The 26,451-nt window shown below is 34.6% G+C and overlaps 1 protein-coding gene across 1 annotated transcript in view; it reads left to right on the top strand.

Moving 5' to 3' along the window:
* The window catches only part of FBN2 (fibrillin 2), a 224,140-nt gene that overhangs the window by 118,330 nt on the left and 79,359 nt on the right, over positions 1-26,451 (top strand). The window contains exons 10-20 of the mRNA XM_082380764.1: positions 603-836; positions 1,767-1,904; positions 5,737-5,856; positions 7,165-7,290; positions 8,129-8,251; positions 9,913-10,035; positions 15,303-15,455; positions 17,862-17,915; positions 19,506-19,631; positions 21,589-21,714; positions 26,233-26,352. Of these exons, the coding sequence (XP_082236890.1) occupies positions 603-836; positions 1,767-1,904; positions 5,737-5,856; positions 7,165-7,290; positions 8,129-8,251; positions 9,913-10,035; positions 15,303-15,455; positions 17,862-17,915; positions 19,506-19,631; positions 21,589-21,714; positions 26,233-26,352 (1,443 nt within the window). The remainder of the gene's footprint in view (positions 1-602; positions 837-1,766; positions 1,905-5,736; positions 5,857-7,164; positions 7,291-8,128; positions 8,252-9,912; positions 10,036-15,302; positions 15,456-17,861; positions 17,916-19,505; positions 19,632-21,588; positions 21,715-26,232; positions 26,353-26,451) is intronic.

Genomic DNA, 26,451 nt, shown 5'->3' with positions numbered 1-26,451 from the left:
TAGTGCCCTAATTCTGAGAACAGTTAAGAAAATAAGGCAATCACTATATTCTTGCTTCTTTTCCCTCAGCTTTGATACTTGGACAAATAATGAGCAGGTTTAAAAGTTTACTAAATACTGTCTCCTGTTAAAAATCCACATTAGAAAAAAATTATTCTGAAGCCATATTAATCCCTTAAAGAGAAGAGAAGAGATAGGAAAAATGTGTAGGTACAATACTGATGGAGATTTAAGTAAAACCAAATATACAGAATGAATTACTTAAAGGTTTAATTTTCATCCATTCAAGTAAATTTCCTGCATTTACAGTTATATCTGGAATTTTATGAGTTGCACTTAGGGACATAAAATCAAAATGTATATATAGATAATTCTTTGGTTATGCAACTCAGTTAAAATATGGTATACATATTTTAATTTTTTCTGAAACATCTGTATCTTTTTCTGCCACTCCTAGCGTTGAAAATGTTTATTAAGATAATAACTTACTTATTCATATCATCAAGTGAGGATAACCTAAAATGATTATTACAGTACACAAATTGCCTTTATTACGCAGAAATCCGTTCATTTGTGTTTAACTGAACTTTCTTCTCTTTTAGAGGAATATCGCAGACTTTGCATGGATGGACTTCCAATAGGAGGGATTCCAGGGAGTGCTGGTTCCAGACCTGGAGGCACTGGGGGGAGTGGCTTTGCTCCAAGTGGCAATGGCAATGGCTATGGCCCAGGAGGGACAGGCTTCATTCCCATTCCTGGAGGCAATGGCTTTTCTCCTGGCGTTGGGGGAGCCGGTGTAGGGGCCGGGGGACAGGGGCCCATCATCACTGGACTAAGTGAGTGTTCACTTTGTGCGTAGACTCTTTGGTTTTCCGCCTTAAATAATTTTATAATATCTAACTTTTTTTCCAAAGTATGTTTGTGTGTGTGTCTGCGTGTGTGTGCAGAAACTTATTTCAAGGTCTAAAACATAATATAGTAAAACAGAATCTTAGGAAAGTATTTTTATGCTCCATAAACTTTCTACATTGGAGAAAAGAGTGAGTGACCCAGGTTCTCTTTGAAAATAGAGATGAGAGCGTGGTAATATTCCAAGTCCAGATGACGCCATTAAAGATCACGTTTTTTTGTTCCATTGTATTTCATTTGGCTGCTTGCAGCTGCCCTGATCATACACCCTTTGAATTGTTTTCCAGAACCATTTCTCAACTGAGATAAACTGAATAAGTCTTGCTCTGTGCCTATACAAATATTATAATGAAATATCTTTCTTTTCTTCGCCCTCTTTTGTTGAATAACTTAAGAAATTGAGAACTGCCAGAATTGGCATTGGTGTGCTTGACATTTAAGTTCATTCTTTTTAAAATAACTGCTCTTGCTAATAATATTTAATGATGTCCTACAGTGTTATGTTTATTCTTTTTGGCATATTGCCTATTTACTATATCTGAATATTCAACTACAAAAAAAAAAAAGAAATGGAAAGCATTCAAATGTACGGTAGAACATTCCTGAAATTTTAAAAAGACACCATTATGGGCAAAGTTTCCAGATGTATAACTTAACAAATGCAAGTTACAACCATGTGTCTCAAGAATAATTTTTAGATTCTCAACATTAAAGTTTTAATAAAATATAGAATAATGTGGGCTTTTGATATGTACACCTAAATAATATACTATTAAATATCCTTTTAAAAATCGACTTTAAGAAAAGTAATCCATGTTGGAATGATGAAATATCATTTGTGCTCTAATTTTCCATAGCTATCCTGAACCAGACAATAGATATATGTAAGCACCATGCTAATCTCTGTTTAAATGGACGCTGCATACCTACTGTTTCTAGCTACCGATGTGAATGCAACATGGGTTACAAGCAGGATGCAAATGGGGATTGCATAGGTAAGCTCATGATTCTTTAATTCTTGGTTTTCTAATAGCTTTTAGACTACAGGAACAAGTTGGGCTGAATATGATTTTTAAAAAGTCTTTTGAAGTAAAGCTAATTTCCGAACAGTCTCTCCTGTGTGCATGCCCTTCCGTGTGCTCCCTTAACCTACTGCTGAGCTGGACCACTTCAAGACTCCCCTTCCCTTTCTGGTTCTAAATGTTGTAATTTCTGTCTCTGCTTCCCCCTTTCCTTCCTTCTTAGCCGAGCAACACTGGATATACGGTGGCATCATTAACATGCAAGAGAAGGTGGAGATTGGGAGGAAGTGGTTGATGAGTCTCTTTTGAGCATGTTGAGTTTCAGGTGTCTCTGGTACTTAATTATAGAGGTCTCAAGCTAAGAGGAGTTTCAGGACTAGAGTTAGAGATTTAGTAGTCAGTAACATACAGGTGGTTATTAGAACCATGAGGGTGAATATTGTCAGCCAGGCTGAACAACAGGAAGAGTAAAAAGATAACAGGAGTAGTGCAGCTGGAACCCTGTGTACCAGCAACATTAGTAATAATGTTGGAGAGGTGGCAAAATGATCTTGAAAATACATGTCACTGAAGCCTTGAAACGGTATGCTTTCAAGAGAAAAGGAGTGTCACGTGTTAAGTGCAGCAAAAAAATCAAATACAATGAGGACAAAAACACTACTGTATTTGGCAATGAAGAGAGTTTTGATGATCTTTTAAGGGTAGTTTTAGGACCATGGGGATTGAACCGTTTTGAGGTTATTCTTTTATTTATTCATCTTATTAACAAATAATCATGTATGTGTTTTGTAATTAGCATAACCCTAAATACCAGATTTGGGTTCAGGTCTTCTGTTATAAAATATAGATGAGAGGCCAGGAACAGAGACAGGTAGTATCACAATTTCCCCAAGTAAAATTGAAAACATCTAAGTGCTCTATGACTATGAAAAAATGTAAGCCAAATATGATGCTTTGGAAAAACCGATCATTCTAAACTGTATACAGAGATACAAGATCAGAATGATTAAATAAAGCTTAGCCCAGGGTCCCTATATATAGGTGCACAGGTTTTGCACCGCCCAACTGTAGAGGGTACCATTCACATAATCTAAGTAAATAGCACACCCCAGGGTTGTGCAGGGTATAACCATATGCATCAGTCCTGCCTTAGCACATACTACTTGGTGCTTGTTTAAGTGATAGACCACGTGGTTATTTTTGGAACACCAGGACATACTGATATATTTATTCTACTTATATGACTTAAGAATGATGTTACTGCCAGAAAATATGATTATAAGTATACAACATACAAAACATCCCCTCTTGCACATACATAAGCAGTTACAATCTATCAAACTGAAATTTGATTGACTATTTTTGTTTTGCTATTAATATTTGCTGTTCATGTATCACTGCATGATTCATCAACCAACAAATAAAAATAGGCCATAAGTTTAATATTTTCTGTAAAAATTAACCAAAGACCTCCATTTAGTTCATGTTAGCACCCAGGTGAGTTTTTAACTCAAATCATTCTATTTTGGAATAGTAAGAAATAATTTGTTTCTGTTGAGCAAAGGTAATCTTACAGCCCTTGAAAATTAAGTGTTTTCTAAGTTGGAATAGAAAGTACTTTTCAAGGGTAGACATTTCTTACCCCAGTAGTATCTGAGAATTTAACCATTTTGATAATCAGTGTTTCTCAATTACTTCATTTATTTTAGGAGTTTAAAATCCTTATGAATTTTGCTTAAAAATATTCAGTCCTCGGTGAAAACAGAGGAAGGAATCAACGTGTACAGACTGTAATATTTAAATTCTGTTCCTCTATACAAGGCAAAACAAAGGTGATCATTTGGCGGTAATAGGCATTGAGACTCAGAGTAAAGGAAAAGCATGAAATATACATTTCAGAATGTGGCAGTGGTCTTTTGTGATTAGCCTAAAACTTAAAATCTTAAAATAATCCTGGGAAACAAAACAAACAAGAAAACAAATGGGATTTTAAAATCATATGGAATTGTGAAGTCACTAATAGTTTTTGGTGACTGTTTTCACTTCCGAAGAAGAAATAAATAAGTGAACTGCTATATCTTCTCTGTGTGCTGGAACCTTGCTGAGGTCCCTAAGGGGCTAAGGAAACAGCAATGAATCAGGGCTGTAAATGGCAAAATAACTGGCAGAACTGTCATAGCAACGAGGGACCTTGGGAACAGGTTCTCAAGGGGAGGAAAAGGTCCTGAAAAGTGACCCTGCTTCCCAGAAGGTTTACCTGAAAAGAGGGGGTTGGGTGCATGCTCTCTCATGTTCTTCACTAGAACAGAGCTTTACAATGACGCTTCTAGAAAGATACATCTATGACACCTTTCTAATCGTTGCATTTCGATGTTGGGTACACAGAGAATTTAAGGGATCTTCAGCATTGCCTGCTGAAGGTAATGTTGCCAGTTGGACAGACCATTAGTTATGCTTGATATGCTTGCTAACGCTCTAAGCTCTGTCTTTTCTCATATTGCTTCATTCCTTTGGCTCAGTGAATTGATTTTATCAACCAAAAGTGTACACGTGAGTCTTAGTGGGCTGAAGGCGTCTTTGGATGAATTGAAAGAGTATTTAATCCTGTTTTTCTTTGTCGTTTTTATTTGCTATGAGATTTTTTTTTTCCTCCTTTACCAGAGAGGGTTTAATTGCATTCAGTCTGAGTGTATATATCAGTGAAGCTGGTGAGTTTGATAGAGTACAGTTCCTCTTTTAAGAACATCTGTGAAAGGAGTAATCTGTCTATTAAAATGGTAAACCTGTGAATTGACTTTATTGTTGTGTTCTCCAATTTAGCTGAAATTGTATATGTTAATGGCTTCTCATGTATATGAAATGGCAAGTCACTATGCCTAACCAGTCAGCCAGGTTTTTAATTCTACAGCATTCAAAATAATATTTAGTGGGCATTGCTGAAAGAAGATGAATTAAACTTTTTCTAACACTGACAAACTTGATTTCTCTGGGATTTGACTAATCTCCACTGTCTAGTCAGTTGTTTGGTTGTGCAGTCCTTGAATTCTGTGATGGGTTTGCATTTAATCAAGGCTTAGAGAACCTGAAGGAAAGCAGTGATGTTTCTCACACTTGGGACCAGAACTAGTATTTGCATAAAACTTGGTTTCATACAAAAAAATCCCTGTGCCAATTTTAAGATCCTAAAGAAACCAGAAGCTACTGAATGTAATAGACTTTGTTTTACTTAATTTCCATTTTTTACCCCATCCTGTGTTTTTTACTTCAAAATATTATCCAAGCCTTGATGCATAGTTACATATATATAGTTGAGTTCACAAAAAATAATTAACAAAAAATTCCATAATTTGTCTCTTTTTTAAAACTAGTAGAAATGTCAACATGTAATATAAATATATATCTTTAAAAATCTTTAATTATCTTCTAACTCTGTACTAAGCTTTAAAGAGGCTATTAACTTGCCCAGATTACTTAGATAATAAGCATTTTCTAGCGTATTGGAACTCATGGCTGTGTCTTTCCCAAGTCCGTGGTTTTAATCATTGTGCATTACTCAAATTGAAAAGTTGTTATTTCTTGATTAAAGCAAATTCCCTTGTACTCTCCAATAGGTGTTATTTTTGTAAATCTCCAGACTGGCCTCTGTAGTTGAAGAAAGGAATTTTTATTCATTTATAAATACTCTGATATTTAGACTATTACCACCGACTGGCCTTCTCTCAAATTTGGGAGGCCTAAATGTACTTTAAACAAACATTTCTAGAAATGGAGTGAAGTCTATAATGGTTTCTTTTGCTACTCACAGATGTTGATGAATGCACATCGAATCCCTGCACTAATGGAGATTGTGTTAACACACCTGGATCCTATTATTGTAAATGTCATGCTGGATTCCAGAGGACTCCCACCAAGCAAGCATGCATTGGTAAGGCAGTTTGCTTTCACATATGATGATGTTCCATGAAATATAGTGACCCAGGCTGTTGAGGTTAAAAGTGAATTTATTAAAATAAGACATGGAATGAAATAAGTGCTGTTACATTATTACAGATTTACTTTATGCTACCCTCAGTGCTCTCTTCGAACATAAACACTTTTTGCATGTGTAACACAGGCAACGTGATATCTGGCTTCACAAAAAAAATTTGGTTTCTCTTCCTTCCCTAGATCACAGCTTCCTTTCTCCAAGTAACATCAGTAGCATTACTGCTCTCTGATTAACGGAGCTTAAGATTTATCGTCGTTTTCAACTACTGTTTCTTTGAACCTCACACATAGTCGGACACCAAATCTAACCTACTCTTTATTCACAGTTTCCTTGCTATGCCCACCATCCTCGTCCAAACCTCTCCCTCACTGCTGATTCATCCCAGAATTCTTTTAGCAGATGACTCTGCTTGTCTTCTTTTTCATTTCCTATTCATCCCTGGCAGTTACTTGAATCATTTTATTCCAGCAATTTCTGTCATGTAGCTCTTAATCCAGATATTCTGTAGTTACTTCACTCTTACTCAACTCCTTGCTGACTTTTTTTTAAATTAATTTTTATTGGAATATAGTTGATTTACAATGCTATGTTAGTTTCTGCTGTACAGCAAAGTGAATCAGTAATATATATACATATATCCACTCTTTTTTTAGATTCTTTTCCCATATAGGTCATTACACAGTATTGAGTAGAGTTCCCTGTGCTGTACAGTAGGTTCTTACTACTTACCTATTTTATATATAGTAGTGTGTATATGTCAATCCCAACCTCCCAATTTATCCCTCCCCCTGCTTTCCCACTTGGTAACCATAAGTTTGTTTTCTACATCTGTGACTCTGTTTCTGTTCTGTAAATAAGTTCATTTGTGCCATATTTTTTTTTGATACCACATATAAGCGATATCACTTGCTCTGACTTTTAGGTCTTCAACCACTATGTCAGAAGCAACTGCACCGATAATTCCAGCTGCACTGTCCACCCTCTCCTACATTCACTGCACATCCATTTCATTTTTCTCTTTCTTTCCCTCTTCAGCTATTATAAGTGAGGGCTGTAAAATGGCATAAACCTACCTATCCAAGAAAAAAAGCTGGTGAGAAATGAAAATTTTGCTGAAGAAGCAACATGATCTTGAATATTACATGTAAAAATAAACTAGATATTTAAAATTACATTTATTGTTTTATTGTCTTTATCTATAATTATTTTAAAAGGCTAATATTTGGCTATTGTTAATTTTCCCAGACATTGATGAATGCATCCAGAATGGGGTTCTTTGTAAGAATGGTCGATGTGTGAACACAGATGGAAGTTTCCAGTGCATTTGCAATGCTGGCTTTGAATTAACTACAGATGGAAAAAACTGTGTTGGTATGGAAATTGCCTGCTCCCTTGCAAAATATTTTTTAAAGGATATATATTTTTGTTTGGAACCATATATACTATTTTCATGAAAGCCCACACAACACATATGTGAGAGTTGTTCAGATGACTTAGGTAAAATATAAATACATTTAACATAAGACTATTAAAGTGAAGAGACAGGTTTTTTGGAAATGTCATTACAAGTGAATAATTTACTGCTTCTGGAAATTTTCTGTGTGGCATATGTTTAATTGTAAGTAGCAGTTGTTCTTTGTAATTATTAGCACTTACTGTATTTTGAATGTCGGGTTTATAACACTGACAAAATAGAAAAGGCCCACCTCCAATTTGGGGAAGCATAAAAATGTGACATATGTGATAATCAAATCTCTAAATTTTGGTCCTGGTGATGTCTAACAGTGTAGTAAATATCAATACTCCACAGAAATATTCTGTTTGCACAGCAACACGTATTTCACCAACTAACGAAAGTCCAGATCATTTCACTTGCAGTGAGGTTGTCATTGCTTTATTCTCTCATACAATATAAACATCCCCTGAAATCATATTAACTTTTTTGGTAATCAAAATAAAACACTACTCATGTGGTTTTAACAGAAACTAAGCACAAAGTTTCCTTAATTTTTTTTCTTTATGTCCCTTACACTAAAGGTCCTTCACGTTTTCTACACTATTTGCCCTCAGTCAGTTGGCATTCATAAGAAAAAAAATCCATGACCACATGGCTCATTTATGCAGTAGAATATGACTGGTGATTGTTTGTAGAAAGAGGGGGAACTGGTTTCCTCAAGGCCAGTGGTGTAAGTCACTTTCTCCTCTGCAGATCATGATGAATGTACAACTACCAACATGTGTTTGAATGGGATGTGCATTAATGAAGATGGCAGCTTCAAGTGCATCTGCAAACCAGGATTTGTTTTGGCTCCAAATGGGCGTTACTGCACTGGTATGTATGGCTTTGAGATAGGAAAGTAACCATGATTGAAACCATCTTTTTTATTTGAATCAATCATGCAAGAATTACTTCAGTTTCTTCATGTGGATTTTGTATTATTCACATCTCTTGCTAATTCAGTACGGCAGGTGTCTGAAGTTTCCTAGAAAAACATACATTGTGGTTTATGGAACACTAATATCTTTATAAAAAATAATAATGGCATAGGAAGAATTAAGGGAATGACAGATTGGTTCTAGCAAGTCTAGAAAAGACAATATAGAAATAATTTCTCTCTACTCTTTGCCTCAATAAAAAAGAGGAAGAAAAAAATCTTGTGTTCTCAGAACTAGATTTTCCACTGTCATTCATTACTAATTTTGCATTATATCTTTTCCATAAGCTAATCCACGGATCATTTGTTACTATATGATTACCTAAAAATCTTACATTGATTTCGTGAAGAAGTAATTTGAATATTCCTAGCAACTGTTTTGTTTATAAAACCCTTTTGAAGGCCAAGCTCTAGCGATAACTTTAGGAAGCAAAATATATGACTCTTGGAAATAAATAAGACTGTATTATGTTTATACTCACAATTGGAATTTAGTAAGATGGAACAAACTTTGCAGTTTTACTTAAAAACAAGTTATTTACAGTTTTCTTCTTTTAGACAAAATTAACTCCATGAATGCTTTCTGCCTTCAATTATACAGACTTATCTGAATACCAAATAATACTCATAACCAATCCCTGTAATTTCAGTGGAATTCTGGGGACAGTAGAGAGTGAAAAATCAAGACTGATTCTTGTATTTCTGAATAAAAGTAGTTTCTTGACTATTCAGGAAAGGGGAGTTCAGTATTAAATAGAAATATTGTAGCTTTGCTGATTGAACTCATGCATGGGATGTCATCTCAAGGTTAGCTGACTTGGATTAATCACAAGATATGAGATAAGCATTCTGTTCCAGTGTGTAGCATGACATTACAGCATGTAACATTTTAGCATTTCTTAAGAAACTTAAGTACACATATAAAGATCACCTAAATCTCACCAGTTCCTACTTAATTGAACTTTTTATTAAATTTTTTAATTACAAATGCTGTAATCCATAAATTTTGAAATGCTCATGATTTGGCAGCCCCGTGTTTGGAAGGCTGTTTCCCTTTGGGGGGAAACCATTTAATGGTGGGTTACAGTTCATAAATTCAAGCAATTGAATTGAAAATTACAAGGGACACCCCAAATTATTTTGTTATTATGAACTAATTGAATTAAAATTAAAACAGCATCTTAGTTAGAATTTTATGTGTGTGTAACTAAAAGTTAAATACAAACACTGACCTTAGTTTTAAGAATTTGTTTCACTTAACTAATTTGAGTTAAATATCATTTAATATTAAGCTGAATTGCCAAATAAATAATGAAAAATGAATTTGTGAGACTCTTCTAAGTGGTAAAATGAGGCAACTTTCACTTAGTCTTTCTGAAAAATATGTTTGAAAGAATTGCATTTGTGTATAAGATTTGTTGTCACATCTGTGTGTTCTTCCACAAATTATAAAATTGAAAACAAAATGTTGATAATGTAGAGTGGTGGCAACCGGTGAACTCTGTAGTAAAGTTAAATTTACCCAGTAATGGCCCGGCTTGTGTTTCCTTCTGGGCAGATATTGATGAGTGCCAGACCCCAGGAATCTGCATGAATGGGCATTGCATCAACAATGAAGGGTCCTTCCGCTGTGACTGTCCCCCAGGCCTGGCTGTGGGTGTGGACGGACGCGTGTGTGTCGGTAAGTGAAACATTCTGTAATGGCCCCACTGACCAAATGATCTTTGAAAAAGGAATAAAGATATATCTATACAACGGAATCATATTCAGCCATAAAAAGGAATGAAGTAGTGATACATACGAAAGCACGGATGAACTTGAAAACATTATGCTAAGTGAAAGAAGCCACACACAAAAGACCACATAGTGTACGACTCCAAATGAAATGTTTGTGAAGGTCAAATCTGTGGAGACAGAGCAGATTAGTGGTTGCTTAGAGCAGAGAGGGTGAGGGTGGTGGGAGAAGGGGGTGATCACCAAAGGCATTTTTGAGGTGGTGAAATGTTTTGAAATCAACTAGGATGATGATTGTCCAACTCTGTGAATATGCTAAAAACTATTGAATTGTACACTTTAAATGGGTGAATTCTTTGTATGTGAATTATATATCAATAAAGTGGTTTAAAAAAAATTAACAAAGAGCCCGGCTAGCTCCCTTCAGAAGCCTCTGATGAGATGTAAGTCAGAAATGCTGGAGAAGGAAAAAAAAAAATTGTCCTTTACCAGCATTCTGCATAGTGTTAGATAACCACATCTCTAAACACAATGGATTTATATTTTATAATTAATAACTAATAAGACTTGAAATGAGTGCTGTAGTTCTATCTAAATAAACTCTTGTTTTTATCCCAACAAAATTTATTTATTTATTTTTGCCATCTGAGTTTTTAAAATTTTTTTAAATTTTATTTTTATACAATTTTAAAGGTTACTTTCCATTTACAGTTATTGCAAAATATTGGCTATATTCCCCATGTTGTACAATATATCCTTGAGCCTATCTTATACCCAATAGTTTGTAGCTCCCACTCCTCTACCCCTATATTGCCCGCTCCCCGCCCCACCGGTAACCACTAGTTCGTTCTCTATATCTGTGAGTCTGCTTCTTTTCCCAAACAAAATTTTAAATGTAAATAATTTATACAATAGAACTTCGACATATATCAAAAGCTAGAAATGTTTCTAAATAGTTATTCTTCATCACTGTGTAGCTAATGATAGAAACCTGGGAAGAGTATGAGAGAGAATGTATATTTTATTTGAAACCATTCAGAATTCCTCTTGGATACTTTTGAGTTACCAGGCATCAGCTTTAAAGAGGCAGGCAAAATGAAAATGTCATTGGCATTTCGAAACCCAACCAACGTGTCCTAATGATAGCAAGAGCAGAGTGAGTGTGCTGTAAAAATACATTGAATGCCGCCGTATTCTTTCCAAAGCACTTTCATGAAACTTCTAGGGTGAATTAGCCATTGTGCACCATCTATTTTCAGGTCATATAGTAAAAGGCAGACATACTTACTGGTTTAAAAGTATATTTGAGAGAAATGAAATTCTTTCTCAGACATAGTTGGTTTTACTTTATTCTTACCTATGGGAATCAAAACATTTGGATTCTGAAGGTTTAAAAAAAAAAAGAAGCAACAGCAGATGGAAATAATCTGACCACTTAAAGTTTCATCCACTCTATCCAATCTAGGATTTATTTCAGCTTACAAGATTGTCAGCACTTCGTTCAGGGCTATTTCAAATACGGTAACTAGAAGAATGTAGCTCCTTGCTGCTTAGAGAGCTAAAATATTTTCAGTTGCTTTTTTCCTTTATCCAAATGATTTTGCTGAAACCTGTGGTGAGTACAAAACCAGTTTTGGAGGGAGAAATGATTTTTCTTTTAAGCAACCGACATATGAGTAGTTGTTAGGAATTCAGTGTTCAAACACAAATATTCCTTCATTTGTCCACATACAGAAAAGGCATTAGAAATTTTGGGGAAACCCTCTCCAGTTTTTCACAATTGTGGGTATTAAACTTTTTAAAATAAAAACACTATTTGTTCTGTGTGTAAAATTATATATTACTGTTCCCTTAACATGCTAGATATGTTTTCTTCATGTCTTCTGACTTTTGAAATGCTTTTAGACGCATTGATTGTTGAGGTTAGAAATGAATCATTACTATGAATTACTATTAGAGTTAGCACTTTAATTTTAGATTTTGTTTGTTCATTTTTGTTTCCCTAGGTAGTGAGATGTGGGTTTTTATTTTCAGAAAATTAAACTACTATTGTAACTAATATGTTGAACAAGCATGACTCACAGGCAGGATATGAACAAAAGGCAACTATATTTTGTTTTTTTCAATCCTTTAAAAATATATTTTTAATTATTCAATGGGAGCAGTTTATCCAATAAGTAAAGAAGAAAACTCAGGCACCCTCTTACTTTACAATTTTTAGATAGCAAAAATTTATATGACTACTTTAGGTAATGAAAATAATCTGAATTTAGCAATTAGAATGTCCAGCATCATATAATAATTAATATTCGAACTTGATTTGAAGTTATGACTTCCCTCCCAAGCTCAGACCTTCATGACGAAGACATTTCTGACTCCACCAGGCTCAAAGTGCAGGAGGAAATGTGAGAAGGCAGAAGCAGTGACAGTGTCCTAGGGTGGCTTCAAGACTTCTGGGCTTCACACGAGTTTAAAGCCAACTTCTTCCTCGTGGGTGATTTCATGATTATGTCAGGGGCGTTGGCCTGCCCTTCCCGAGATGCAGACACTGCATTTTTCTCCTGGTGGCCACTCCTGGCCAGCCTCTTGTCTTTCTGCAGTCCACTTCAGACAGAGATCTAATGGTGTCTCATCACCCCTCCATGTAGTCCTTTTAGGAACCTCTCTTAGTGTGGCCCATGTCTCATCCATAGGACACGCCACCCTTTGCCCTCTGAACCAAGTGAATAGAGGTTCTACAGTGGGAATAGCCACTCTCCTCTGTGTGCTAGGTGTCCCTGACAGAGTTGGGTACAAAGCTCTTCAAGTTGCTCCCTGCGAAGCTCTCTTCTCTTGACCAGGGGTGAGGATGGAAGCATGCCCAACTTGTAATCTGGCTCTTCCAAAAAAATCCTCCTCAAAAACTCTTCTCTTAATTGCTATTCTCTAAATTGTATGCTCGGTATTGGGAGGGGTTTAAGGACCTGGCAACCAATTTTCCATCTCTACTTCCTTCAGGATGGAGTCTCAAAATTCACCTTGTTATATGATATTTAGCACCATGGGATTTCAGCTTAAATTTCCTTTTTAACATCCTGTTACGTTAGTATTTCAATATCTTCATGAACACTGTTTGACAGTTCTGTCAGGTAAAAGGTTAATTTTTTTCTTTACCCTAGTTCTGCTATTTACTAGCTATGAGGCCTTAGGCAAGATACATTACCTCTCTGTGTGTCCTTTGCTCACTAGTTGTTTTTGATGATTAAATAAGTTAACATTAGATGTATTTGTGTAAAGCTTGGATGATGTCTGGCACATAAAACATGCCCAATAAGTTAACTATTACAATTATTACTGTTTTGTTAAATCGGAATAGTGATGTTACATCAAAAATAGTCTTAGAGTTGCTGCTTTAAGCTATAAAGAAAAGTTGATACTAAAGAATGAAAAATATAGTTAGCATCTTGTGTCCATACCTATTTTACCTTTGGTAAAGATAAAGTATAATTACCTGAAAAAATCCTTTAGCAATTCCAATTTTTAAGAAAGAAAAGACATGGAGAAATTTGATAACATATGGAACAGGTATAGCTTAGGATTAAGTCCAATCACCGACCAAAACATTCACGTGAGCATGTTCTGATGGTGCTGCTGGTATCAGTGCCTCTAATCCTGTCCACTGGGAACAGTGGCTTGGTTACATTGAAGAGAATAATGTGAACTAAGGTTCCAGTGTGGGGTCTTTGAAAAGGAAAAAGTCAACTGTCTTCATTAAAAATAGAAGTGAGTACCATAGGCTTTTTATCAACTTGCTTCTAAAAATTGTTCCTGACTTATGTTCTCAACATGAAAACAAAAATAACTTTGACCATTCTATGATGCCTTTTGAGATAAGTGGTACCATCCTAAGAACTCACAAAAATCTTATTGAAAATCATGAACTATGTGGTATTTGTGCATATTTGTCATTGTGTTGAGTCCTGTTCTTATGTGTAACTCAGAGCTGACTGCCAAACTAGGCCGTAGCAGAAGCAGAAAGGGACAGCACGTCCCCTTCCCAGGGTTGGTGTGGTAAAATCTTATGACCTTCTTCTATTTGAGCATACACAGATCTCATTGTTTAATGCAGCCACACATCTCACTGTTTTAACGGGAAACATCACCACATCGTAAGACATAGGTGACTCACTTTGTGTAACAGGCAGATAAAGTTATTTCCAACAAGTTATGAATAATTATAGATATTTATAATAATGGTTATCTCTTTGATGGAATTGCCATATCAATAGACTGCTTAAAAGCTCTACTGCTTCTCTGGCCTGTATGATGATCTGAGTTTTTTTTATAGTTCACCATTTACCATCTCATAAAGTTGTATTATATTTTATGAGAATTTAGAATGAGAGAACTAAGCAGGATACGCTTCTTTGGGGTGTAACAGGACATAGTAGAAAGAGGAAAAGTTTTGGAGGTCACACAAGCCTGAGTCTGAATCCCAGCTCAGACAGTGGATAGTCTACAGCTTTGAGGTACTTGTGTAACCCCTCTGAACCTCAACTTCCTCATCTATAAAAAGTGGATAATCACTATCCTATGCAGTTGTTGACCTGAATGTTCAACAAGATAATGTCTGTAAAGCAGCAAGCACAATGCCACAGATATATAGTGATAGTTATTGAATATTATTTGTATAACTGGATTTATTGAGAGTCTGCAATGATTAAAACATAGTCACAACAGTAAACTGGGGGTTGAAGAGAAAGGTCACCTAACTCAGAAATTTAAGTAAGAAAGTTCATGACCAAGCAGTATCATCTCAAGGTAGTTTAACTGCACTGCACTTCATTGTTCATAAGAACTTCTAAAATAGAAATAATATTAAATGTAGTCAGTGATTAGAGCTCTAAGTCTTGTTTATAACTGTGGAAATATACCTGGCTCAGTGAAAGGCCCTTAAGGAAAAGTGGGATAATTGATGCTTGTGTAGCACATAAAACTTCTTGGAGAAAAAAAAAAAAGAATTGTTGATAATGCATTTATTCTTTTCCTCTCTCAACAAACATTTGTTGATTTCCTAACACTATGAGATGCTAAAGATACAAAGAAAAAGAAAAGTGGCAGATGCCTTCTAGAAGCTTCCCATATAGTGACCACTTAAGTTACAAGAAGCCTTCAGTTTTGAAATCTCTTTGTCTCTATCACTGTCTCAAATCATTGTTCTTCTGTCTCCTTTAGATACTCACATGCGCAGTACATGCTATGGTGGAATCAAGAAGGGAGTGTGTGTCCGTCCTTTCCCTGGCGCAGTGACCAAGTCTGAATGCTGCTGTGCCAATCCAGACTATGGTTTTGGAGAGCCCTGCCAGCCATGCCCTGCTAAAAATTCAGGTAGTCACCTTCACCAGTTTCACACCTGATAAAGAATCTAGAAATGTCACATTAGATATTTGGCCAAAGAGTACCTCGGCTCTGAAGTGTTTTGTCTTTATTTTTAATGGAAGAAAAGAAATCCAAACCTGTGTTGATATGTGAAGCATATAATAAAGAGATCTGTCTTGTTTTTACTTATGATCTGTAGGCAGAGAGAACACGTGGTGAATTTTATGATTATTTATTTATTTTATGATCCAATTATGACTGTTACAATGGATTCTTTACGTGAATATGTTAGCCTCAGAATCTTCCATCCCTTCTGTCATTCTGAAGATAAATAGCATAAAATTTACGTATCACTTTCAAGGTTATAATAAGTTCATGAGAACCTGGTTTTATTGATTTATTTTTAATCTTTACACAGAATGGTCTTAGGCTGCAGTCTATCAGAAGTTCCAGTCTATCAGGAATCTATCAGTAGTTGCAGAAAGTCATAAATTTATTTCTGAATGTTGTCATAAATTATAGGCACATTAAACAGTTTAATTCTTTGACTATTCTATGACTTGTTCATATTTTTATGAAAACTGTATTGAATAGATGTAAGTACAGTAGGGAATCAAATAAACAATCTCTTTTCCTTTAAAGTTGGGAATAGTTGAAAATATAGGTAGGCAAACATATAAATTACAGTTTAGTATGATTGCTGCCTTAAAAGGAACATAAAGAACTGGGAGAGCACAAAGGAAGGAGCAGTTAGTTGCCTGGGGAGGCTGGGAAAGACTGCACAGAGGGGTGGAGGCTTACTTTGGTCTTGAAAAAAGGAATAAGAACTTCCCAGGTAGAAGGTGGAAGAAATGAATTCCAGCAAAGGAAATGGCTTATAATTCTGTTAAAAATCCTAAATGGACTGTTCAAACCTTAGCAAAATGGTGAGAGTCCCTCTGGAAGAATTACTGAGTATGACATTTTTTAAAAAGAGGAGTTAATGAAGGAAGTCTTCCCCTAAAATGTTAAGTGAATTATGCATATTATGAAAGAAGTGCAAAAATTGATAACAAGACTACGTAAAAAGATCAGTGACTAATAAAATTAGTTATGAATATAAGTGGAAATATAGGACACAATAAAGATAGCATTGAGATCAGTGAGAACAAATTAAGTAATTAATATTGTTGATAAATATTGGAAAAAATATGAAGTTAGCTCCCTACATTAAATGTTACAAAATAATTTTTTTGTAGAAGATACAAACTTTTTGTCGTCTTGTAATGACAAACGACTCTCAAAACAAACCCCAAAGACTAAAATACACATATAAATTAGAAAAATATTTTATTTAATTTATAAAGAATTTACATTAATCAATAAGGAAAGTTGAAATCCTCTATAGAAAAAAGTACAGTGTACACAGACAGAACTTCACAAAGCAGAAAGGCAAATGGTAGAGTGCCATATAAAAAGATGTCCAATCTGTCTAAAATTAAAAGTTTAAAAAGGTGTCATTTTTGTTTATTAGATTGGTAAAATACAAATGATTGATTTTCCCCAGTGTTGGGGAGGATATACAGAAATGGGTACTCTCTTACATTGGTGCTAGAAGGGTAACCTGGGATATTTAGGGAGAGGGGGACTTTCAAAAACTTTAAAAGAGACATAAACTTTGAGCAGTTTTACTTCCAAGAGATTAACCTAGTGATAGAATTGAACTTTGTATTTTCTTATTATAATTGCAGAAAGTTGAACAAACCTAATTTCATCAATAAGAGATTGATTGAATGAGTGTGGTAGATCCACATAACTGAGAAAAGATGTTAAATCATCTATTATGAATAGGCTATTACATGAAATGTCTATTGTAGAGTACAGAGGGTCCAAGCCTCCTCGCCACTTACAACCTCTATGACCTGAGCGTGTTACTTCCCATCTCTATCCAAGCTCTCTTGGGAGTAAAAGAGGAAAAATAACAGTATCTAGTTTGTGGTATTGGGAGGATTAAATAAATTATTAGATGCAAAATGCTAGAACAATACCAGGCACATCATGTAGTAAATGCTATTTATTACGTAAGTGTTTTCTATTATTTTATTATTGAGAGGAGAAAAAAAGCTAAAAAGCAATCTCTGTTGTACAATTTAGATTTTTTTAAAGTTTACATAAGTAGAAAATATTTGTAATGTTTATCAATATATTATTGAAATTCAGGGTGATAATCACAGTTATTTTTATTTACTTTTCTATGTTTACCTGTGATTTTGGAATTCTTAAAATAATTATGTGCTAGAAAATGGTCCTTTTTTTCATTTTAAGTTATTGCAGGTAATTCTTCTTAATGATAGTTTTGGAGTTATGTAAGTGACTTGTGTATGGAACAGATATAGTTTAGAGTTTTTGATTTCTCTATTTGTTTTTATCTTACAGCTGAATTCCACGGTCTTTGTAGTAGTGGAGTAGGTATCACTGTGGATGGAAGAGGTAGCTCTATTCAATTTTCAATCTTATAATAATTATATAGTTTTATAGCTTTATTATTATAATATTATAGATAAGATGTATTTAATATTATAAAAATATATCAGTATAAAGTAATAAAATAAATTGTCTCCTAGAACAATGGTTATAAGCTAGATGATATCAATCAGTATGTAGATGTGCATTTTTCATAGTAGATAAATATTTATCTGTTAAATATGTGTTGTTTAAAATGTCACTAACAAACTACAACCATGATTTTATGGATACCGTCACTTAAGAAGAAGCTAGAGCTTGTAAAAAAAAAAAAGAAAAACAAGACAATTTAAAGAAAAATGTTAAATAATGGTGCTGACATGGTTTAAACAAAAACAATCTGTAAGAGATATTTGATATGGATCTTTAAGAGATATTTGAGATACACTGCCCTAAAAATAAATTGACTATTTATGGCTAAGAATACTAAAATGTTTCTGTCCAACCAAAGAAGTACAAGGTTTCATTAAAGTTTTCTTTTTTTTAAATTTAGCACTATGATTAACAAAATTCCAATATAGAACTTGAATATTAAGTACATATGTGTTTATAAAGTTACTTTATATGTTAATAGTGTCCTTTGTTTTTTTAAAATTGTAGGGTGCTATTAATCTTTAGTTTACATATATATTCTAATACTTTCATGTTTGAGGAGACTTTAGACAAATTATAGATTAATTGACAGTAAATATCACATTTTTTGCAAAGAACATCAGAAACCAGAGTAAAGGAGCAAACTTTTACAATGATGTTTCTCCCAAAAATTAAATTAAAAGACTGACATTTCTGGAGTATTTAAGGCTTCCCAAATTCTAGAACACAGTAGTTAGGATTACAATTTGAGCATAGTTACCAAAATTTTATTTTATGCTGACTCCGTTTTTTTATTCCCTGTCAATATGGCCTCCCCAACAGAGCCAGCTGCCCGTTGCAACTAGATGGTTGCTCATACAAGCACATCATTCCTCAAGTCCCACGGCCCACGGGTGACAGAGAGTAGTCATGTTCATGGCTTGTTGTAAAACATTGTGTTCTCAAGCATCCACATTTGAACTGTCCTCTCCATTAATTTCAACTTATCAACAATGAGAAACGTTTAATAAGTATCATATTACTTAGTTGACTGTAAAAAATGATAATAAAATAGAAATATTCCAGGCCTTCAGGACCATAAAATTATACAGACACCCTAATAAATCTTTGCCTTTTAATTAGATGGTTATAATACCTATCAAGTTGAGTTTTCCTTTGGGTTTTGAGCCAACAGTCTATAAATTTCTTTATTAATTTTATCATAAATGCCAGCCCATTGCATGGCTTAATTCTTTGAATTTCTGCCAGTTCCCTTCATTTTTCTTTTGACTTACCAGGAAGTGTCCCATATCTCTCAATTTTATTCTCACTCCTTATTTTCATTTCCTTTCCCTTTCTGAACGGCAGACAAATTGGGGGTTTGCAGGGTTAAACACTACGTATTTTGAGTGATCTTTACTAGACATACATGTATCAACAGACAGTAAGTGGCTGTGAGCATTAAACTTTGAACATTTAATGCAGATATCAATGAGTGTGCTCTGGATCCTGATATATGTGCCAATGGAATTTGTGAAAATTTACGTGGTAGTTACCGTTGTAATTGCAACAGTGGCTATGAGCCGGATGCCTCCGGAAGAAACTGTATTGGTAAGTTATTTGTTTTATTATACAAGAGCCTTTTGTATCATTTAATCCCATGGATTATAGGAGAAATCAAGCTACAAAAAAATGAGTAAAACTAGAGATCTTACAGTTTTTCTTGTTTCCTTTTTAGTGCAGAGATATAAAACTATGGGAATCAAACAAATGCTGTTACATAGTAACACAATTTAGTATTTAAATTATTTTATTATTTTTAGTAATTAAATTACTAAATTTTATTATTTTTAGTAATTAAATTATTTTTCCCAAGTGAATGGACACAGAGTCAGTTATCGGCCTGTTATATCTGCATATATCTTAATCCTATAATTTTTCACTAGGAAGTGAGATTCAAAAATTAATGAGGCAGTGTGGATAATAATAAGTTAAGAAAATTAAATATGACAGGTTGACTTAGAAAGAAACAGTTGCTGCAACATATCCAAACATGATAACTGAGATGGGTGTTTCCTTTTGTAATTTATAAGGGAATGTTTGAAAAAACTCAAGTATGTAGTTCATATATTCAAGAATTTGTGAAGAATCTAGATTTTCCCGTGGAGCACTTGAGTTCACTTTTATAAAACGAATGTTATTCCATCCATTATTATATATAATAATTTTTACATCTAACCACTGATGGCTCTTACATCCAAGTCTTGATGATTATGATTAGAAAGAAATACATTTTTCTATGTTTATGGCTCTGGGTTTTATTACTGATTTATGTTATTATATATCCATTTCACCTTGGGTTGAAGATATACATACAGATGGATATATAAAGCTATATTAAATATCATGTACTTACAACAGATTTTGATATCTGTTGGGAAGGGCACCAGCCAGAGATTGTTGAACATTTATAAAAATATGCAAACCAGCTAGTTTTTATTCCCCAGAAGCAAAGTTGCTTCCAGCATAGTGTCCAAGTACAGTTGAGCACATGAATACCCTACTGAAAACAGGGAGGTTCAGTGAGCATTCACACATTGAACACAGTTCATGGCACTACTCAACTCTTTAAAGCAGGTACGTGCATAATTTTGATAAAATTAAAACTAGATTTTAAAAATAAATATGAAGCCAAATTCCAGTTTTAGTTTGCTGGGGCTGCCCTAACAAAGTACACAAAACAGGGTTGCTTAAAACAACGGAAATTGATTGTTACAGTTTGGGAAGTGAGAAGTCCAAAATCAAGGTGTCAACAGGACTATGCTCTCTCTAATGGCTTTAGGGGAGAATCTTTCCCTTCCTCTTCTAGTCTCTGGGATTTGCTGGTAATCTTTAGCATTCCTAGGCTTTTAGATGTGTCACTCTAGCCACACATCCATCTTTCCCCTGTGTGTCTTCACATCAGCTTCCCTCTGTATGTGTCTGTCCCTATGTCAAAATTTGCCCTTTTTCATATGGACTCCAAGCGTTGGTGTCCATACCTATATTGGAATACAACCTACCTGAAGGATCTTATTTTAACTTGATTACTCTATAATAATCCTATTTCTAAATAAGGTCACATTCTGAGGTACTGTGGGTTAGGGATTCAAAATATTTTTTGAGAGACCCATTTCAACCCATAGCATGGACTAATGGATAAATTAATTATGATTCAGCCACTTGATAAAATGTACAATCATGAGGGAGATTATGGTGATGCTTAAAATATAATACCGCTGCGGGACAGTAAGTAAATGAAGAACAAAGTAGTAATGTGCCTTTTCCAAAGCATTACACACCTCCCAGGAACTTCAAAACATCTTAAAAGTAGCCACAAGAATAAGAATGTTCCATATGAGTAAAACCAAATATATTTTGCTTAGGATCAGGAATGTGCTTTGGATACAAAGAGACTGAGTCAAGGTATGGAGTGAGGAAAAAAACAAACAACAAAAATAAAACATTTTGGTCACTGTGCTGTTTGTTTCACTGTGTGTGTCTCCTGTCTTCTAACGGTTGCTTCCAGACATTGATGAGTGCCTGGTAAACAGACTGCTTTGTGACAATGGCCTATGCCGAAACACACCTGGGAGCTACAGCTGCACCTGCCCACCTGGCTATGTGTTCAGGACTGAGACAGAGACGTGTGAAGGTAAGAGCCATCTTCCTTCGTTGTGAACAGTAAGCACCTCAATATGCGTGAACCACAAGTACGTTATGAAGCAATAGAGCAGAAAGAATGTTGTTTGAATATGTTTTAAATTTTATAACCTCTTTCAGCTAATCTGCCAGTTTTAGAAATAGCATGCACCTAACCCAGTTTATAAAACCATCAGTTTTGTCCCATTCAGATGAAATATCAACAAACATTTTGAATTTAATGGGGAAAATAAAGTGAAAGCAGCCAATTTGTTTTACTTGCTAATAAAATGTCAGATTTTTGTTTGTTTTTCCCTTTTTAAAACCACTATGACACATTAGCCTGGGGGAACCTGCACTGTAATGGCAAAGTCAGCTCTTTGGCATTTTATTTATGAAATGATTGATAGACCTCAGAGGTTGGCCCAGAAAATATTTGGGGCTTGAGTAAAAATGGTCACCTTAATTAAATTTATAGTCCAAGAAAATTGTCCTTTGCATTTGACAATTTTGAAGTTATTATTTGGGCTTAAAGGTCGTGAATCACTGTTTAAAAATGTCTTCCTTTTCTTTTGAGCTCATTTTTCTTCAGTGGAAGTTACATGAATGAGTTAAATGCTTAGGAAAGGCCTCATTTTCAGTAGATACCAGCTGAGCAATGAGTGCCTTCAATTATGTTTTTGTTTCTTGATCAAAGTACTGCATATTTCAGAATACTCTGTTGTATGACTACTAGTCATTGTTCCTTTTAAGTCTCACTGTGTGGGCCTACAGAAGTGTCCCATGACATTCTCAAATCCAATAACTACTTCCGAATAGTAACTTTTTCAAAAAAAAATTTCATCTTTAGTTATTTGGAGTAGCCCTTTTCTATCTGTTAAAGTATTTGTTTCCTAGTGACTTCATAGCCAAGAAAACTGCAATAGTAATATTATGCAAAAAGATGTTAACATTCTCTTCATCTTATTGTTTAACTTCAAAGCATTCTTATGAACAGAAACAAGTTAGGACTCAAACAGGATGCCAGAACACAGACGACTTAGCTGAAGTCAATGAAATGCAATTACAAAGTGCAATTCTCAGTTTGGATTGAATTTGAGGGACCACTGAAAAGCAGTAATTAACCTGAAGAAAGAAAAAAAGGGAAGAAAAAAGAAAACCTCGGCATAAAATGCAGTTTTTCTGAACTTAGTTTTGATAACTGTTGAGTTCCCCTCCTATCCACCACCTGTGGCAGGAGCTGCTCAAAGAAAAGCGCACTTTCCATTCCCAACTAAAGTACTTGAAGATTCATCCTGTCCATAGATAAGCAGAGATGACAGGGGGCACACTTAAGAATTTTGAATATTTTCACATAATATGTGTTTAAATTAGCCTAAGCTTCTTAAATGTATTCAACCAGAGTCTTTATTTTCTAGCACTCACTCCCCTCAACACCTCTTATCCTTCAAAATTGCCATGAGAAACTTTGTAAAAGAAAAAAAATTCTAGCCATATTTACTCCATGAGTGTTTTGGAGGGTGGGGGAAGGGATTTCAAGAATTGTGTTTCTTTCCGTTTTGTTTTTATTCCCGACTTTCTACACTTCCTTCTCACTGCCCTTTATCAGTTTTATCTATTGTCTCTTGGAAGATAAGCTTCTGTTAAATATCAGGAAGCTCTGAAAGCAAGAATAGCTAAGGATATCATCTTGATTTAACTGGGAAGCTGATGATTATTAGGACTGGTTTCCCTGTCCATAACGACAGTACCCTTTGGTGCTATTGTGAGGGAGACACATAACGGGGAACTAAATGGTTGGTGTCTGATTCAGTTTGGTCAGTTTGGTTTGCATACCAAATCATCAATATTTATAGCATATTTCTTCCATTTTAACAAGTAAGATGAAGTTGAAGGGTACTGAGAGGTGAAATACCAAAGGGTAAATAAAAGGGATTCGTCTACTTACGTGAAAAAGTGAAGAGTAGGAGCTAATGGTGTTTGATAGTATGACATTGGATGATTACATAAATATTAAGGCATATTAATACCAAATCAGGCAACAGTGATGGTTAGAAAACATGGTCTTTGCTTATTTTGTCCAAAGGATAATTGTTCCTGATAAACCTGAGCCTTTTCTTTAATACGAAATATGTTTTATTACCTGTCGTTTATAAGAAAGAAGTTCATATTATGTAAATAAAAGAGAAATGATAGAGAAATATTTTGGTTCTAGCCTTATGACATTTGTGGAAATAAAAATGATTTGTTGTGAGAAATCCAACCAAATAACTGTTATTTCTACACTTTCTTCCCACTATTAAGTTATTTGCATTTTATTAAGTGTTTTGCAAAAAAGAAATAGACCTGCAGGCCACGGATATCTTTTTCCCTTGGGTGTCCTCCTTATTTCCAGTCTTGCATTCACACAATAAATTTGTCTGCCTGAAGCAGTTCTCTGCATGCTATTCTTTCTAAACTAATTTCCAAAGACTAGGCAGGGAATTATCAGCCAATTCATTGCCGATTCTAGCTTTCTCTCTATATATTTGCTATATTCACTAATTTTGCTTGTCATTCATGTTTTCAACAGGCTATTTTAAATATGTAATAAATAGCAGTGATCAAGTTTCTCTGATATTTCAAACTGAAGTTACTAAAATTTATCTTACTTTTTTTGTTTGAGCTCTGAGAGTCTGTGAAAGTTAAAATTTTTATAGCAAGCACTGTGGTTTAGATTGTGTTTCCAGTGACATAACTAGTTAAATGTAAACCAGATGTGCTTTGAAGTTTATTTCCAGGAATGTACAGTGAACTGTTTCAGTTCCTGGTTCCACGACATTTATAACATAAAAACATTGTATTTAAAGAAAAATTAAACAGTTTATATTTGTAGCTGTCATGGCATGTGTTTATAGTTTTTGAGTTCATAATTGCTTAATATAAAATAGGGATTTTGAAAGTATATGATACTGACATTTTTCTTTTGGGGAGCTTCTTACAAATAAAATTAGTAGGTAATATATCATCTGTCTTCAGATTAGGTATGTGCTGCTTTTTTGGCTGATTTCTTTTTTATATTGTGTTTTTATTGAAAGAATTTTAGTACTCTGGAATAGATGTTTTCATTCCAAATCTGTGCTATATTTATAAAACCTGCTCTTGTATTTTTCTTTTAAGAGGCTTTCTTGCTACAAATGACCTGAAAGAAAGATGCATTTATATTTCTTCACACAATTTCTACTTGAAGAATTCACTTAATACCTGGGTACTTCTTTAGTAGTTTTGAAATAGCGAAGAAGGAACATAACTGTTTTCCACATGGATTTTTAAGTTTGCATTTCAAGTCCACAGACTTGAAAATCAGTGAGCCCTGCCTTTTCAGAACCAGTTTAGTTTATATTTGACTTGAGATGTTCAAGAGTAAACATTACAATCTTCTAGATATTTATTTGCATGTTTTCCTTGGTATATATAGGATTCATGTTTAATTCAAAGAGGTGTTTAGAAAAAAATAAGTATTATGGTGAACTCAGAAACTGTAGTGTTCAACAAAAAAAATCTTGAGGTACGTTGACCTGTTTCAGATAGTTAATCAAATACAGAAAGAAATCCATGTCTCTCTTCCTTAAATTGAGTGGTTTAATTTATATTGAAGGTCAGTCTTTGATATTGTTTCTAAACACTTTAGCTAAATCTTGTATTTATTTTTAATTAACTCATGTTAAACTATTTAACTTTATTGGCTTGACATTTTGTTTAGTCACCACTTGAGAACATAGGCATACTCTAATTCTGACTGTCATACTTCTGACCGTCAACAGGAATTGTTTAGATTATGGTATATGATTTGATTTAGGACTCAGATCAAATTAATGATGGTAAAGGTCTATTTAAAACAATTAAAAGATTTTTTTCTCTTTTTAGTTTTAGCACAATCAGTTGTGCTTTAAAAATGTCTCACACCAAACATGGAAATGTGAACGGGAAGGTGGATAAGGGCTAGAGGAGAATGCTGTACCCAGTATTAAAGTTTCATCCCTTATTTCCTGATTTGTATCCAGAAATTTGGAATTAAAGCCAGCATTGTGATATGTTGTCTCTACTACAGGCTTTTTAAATTCTTCCAAAACCTCTCGGAGCCACAAATGACAGAAACAGTCACTTTTGTGCACAGCACACATTGCGCCCAGGAATATGTTGCTTTCCATGGAATCAGAATTCAGATTTCCCACAGGAAAATTACATCTCATTGTAGGAGAAAATGAATCCCATTTATGTAAAGTTGTAGTGAAACAGTGAAGATTTAGATGCTAAACCCTTTCAAAATAGGCTGATTCCTGTAGTCCTACTGAGTCCCCAGCCGTGCACATGTGTATTCACACTGTAAAATGCACTTCTCCATTCCCCATTCACTTTATGCCTCATAGAACCATATTAAAATTACAAGAGCCAAGTTTACCAGACATTCTGGCATAGCGTGGCTTGTTGGAATAATATTTTCCAGAAACACATGGCAGCTCTAACAGAATCTTTTCCTTCTGGATTGTAGATATAAATGAATGTGAAAGCAGCCCATGTGTCAATGGGGCCTGCAGGAACAACCTTGGATCTTTCAATTGTGAATGTTCTCCTGGCAGCAAACTCAGCTCTACAGGATTGATCTGTATTGGTAAGATTCATACGTGGTGCTGATGTTTCAGTTTCACTACAAAGATAAGCAGAGACCTCAGGACTTCTGTGGATAAAAACAGAACACGATCACAGGAAG

Source organism: Balaenoptera borealis (genome assembly GCF_965194805.1).
Source record: "Balaenoptera borealis genome assembly, chromosome: 2".
NCBI classification, from domain to species: Eukaryota; Metazoa; Chordata; class Mammalia; order Artiodactyla; family Balaenopteridae; genus Balaenoptera; species Balaenoptera borealis.
The sequence above is the reverse complement of the archived record's forward strand: the minus strand, read 5'-3'. Positions and strand labels throughout refer to the sequence as shown.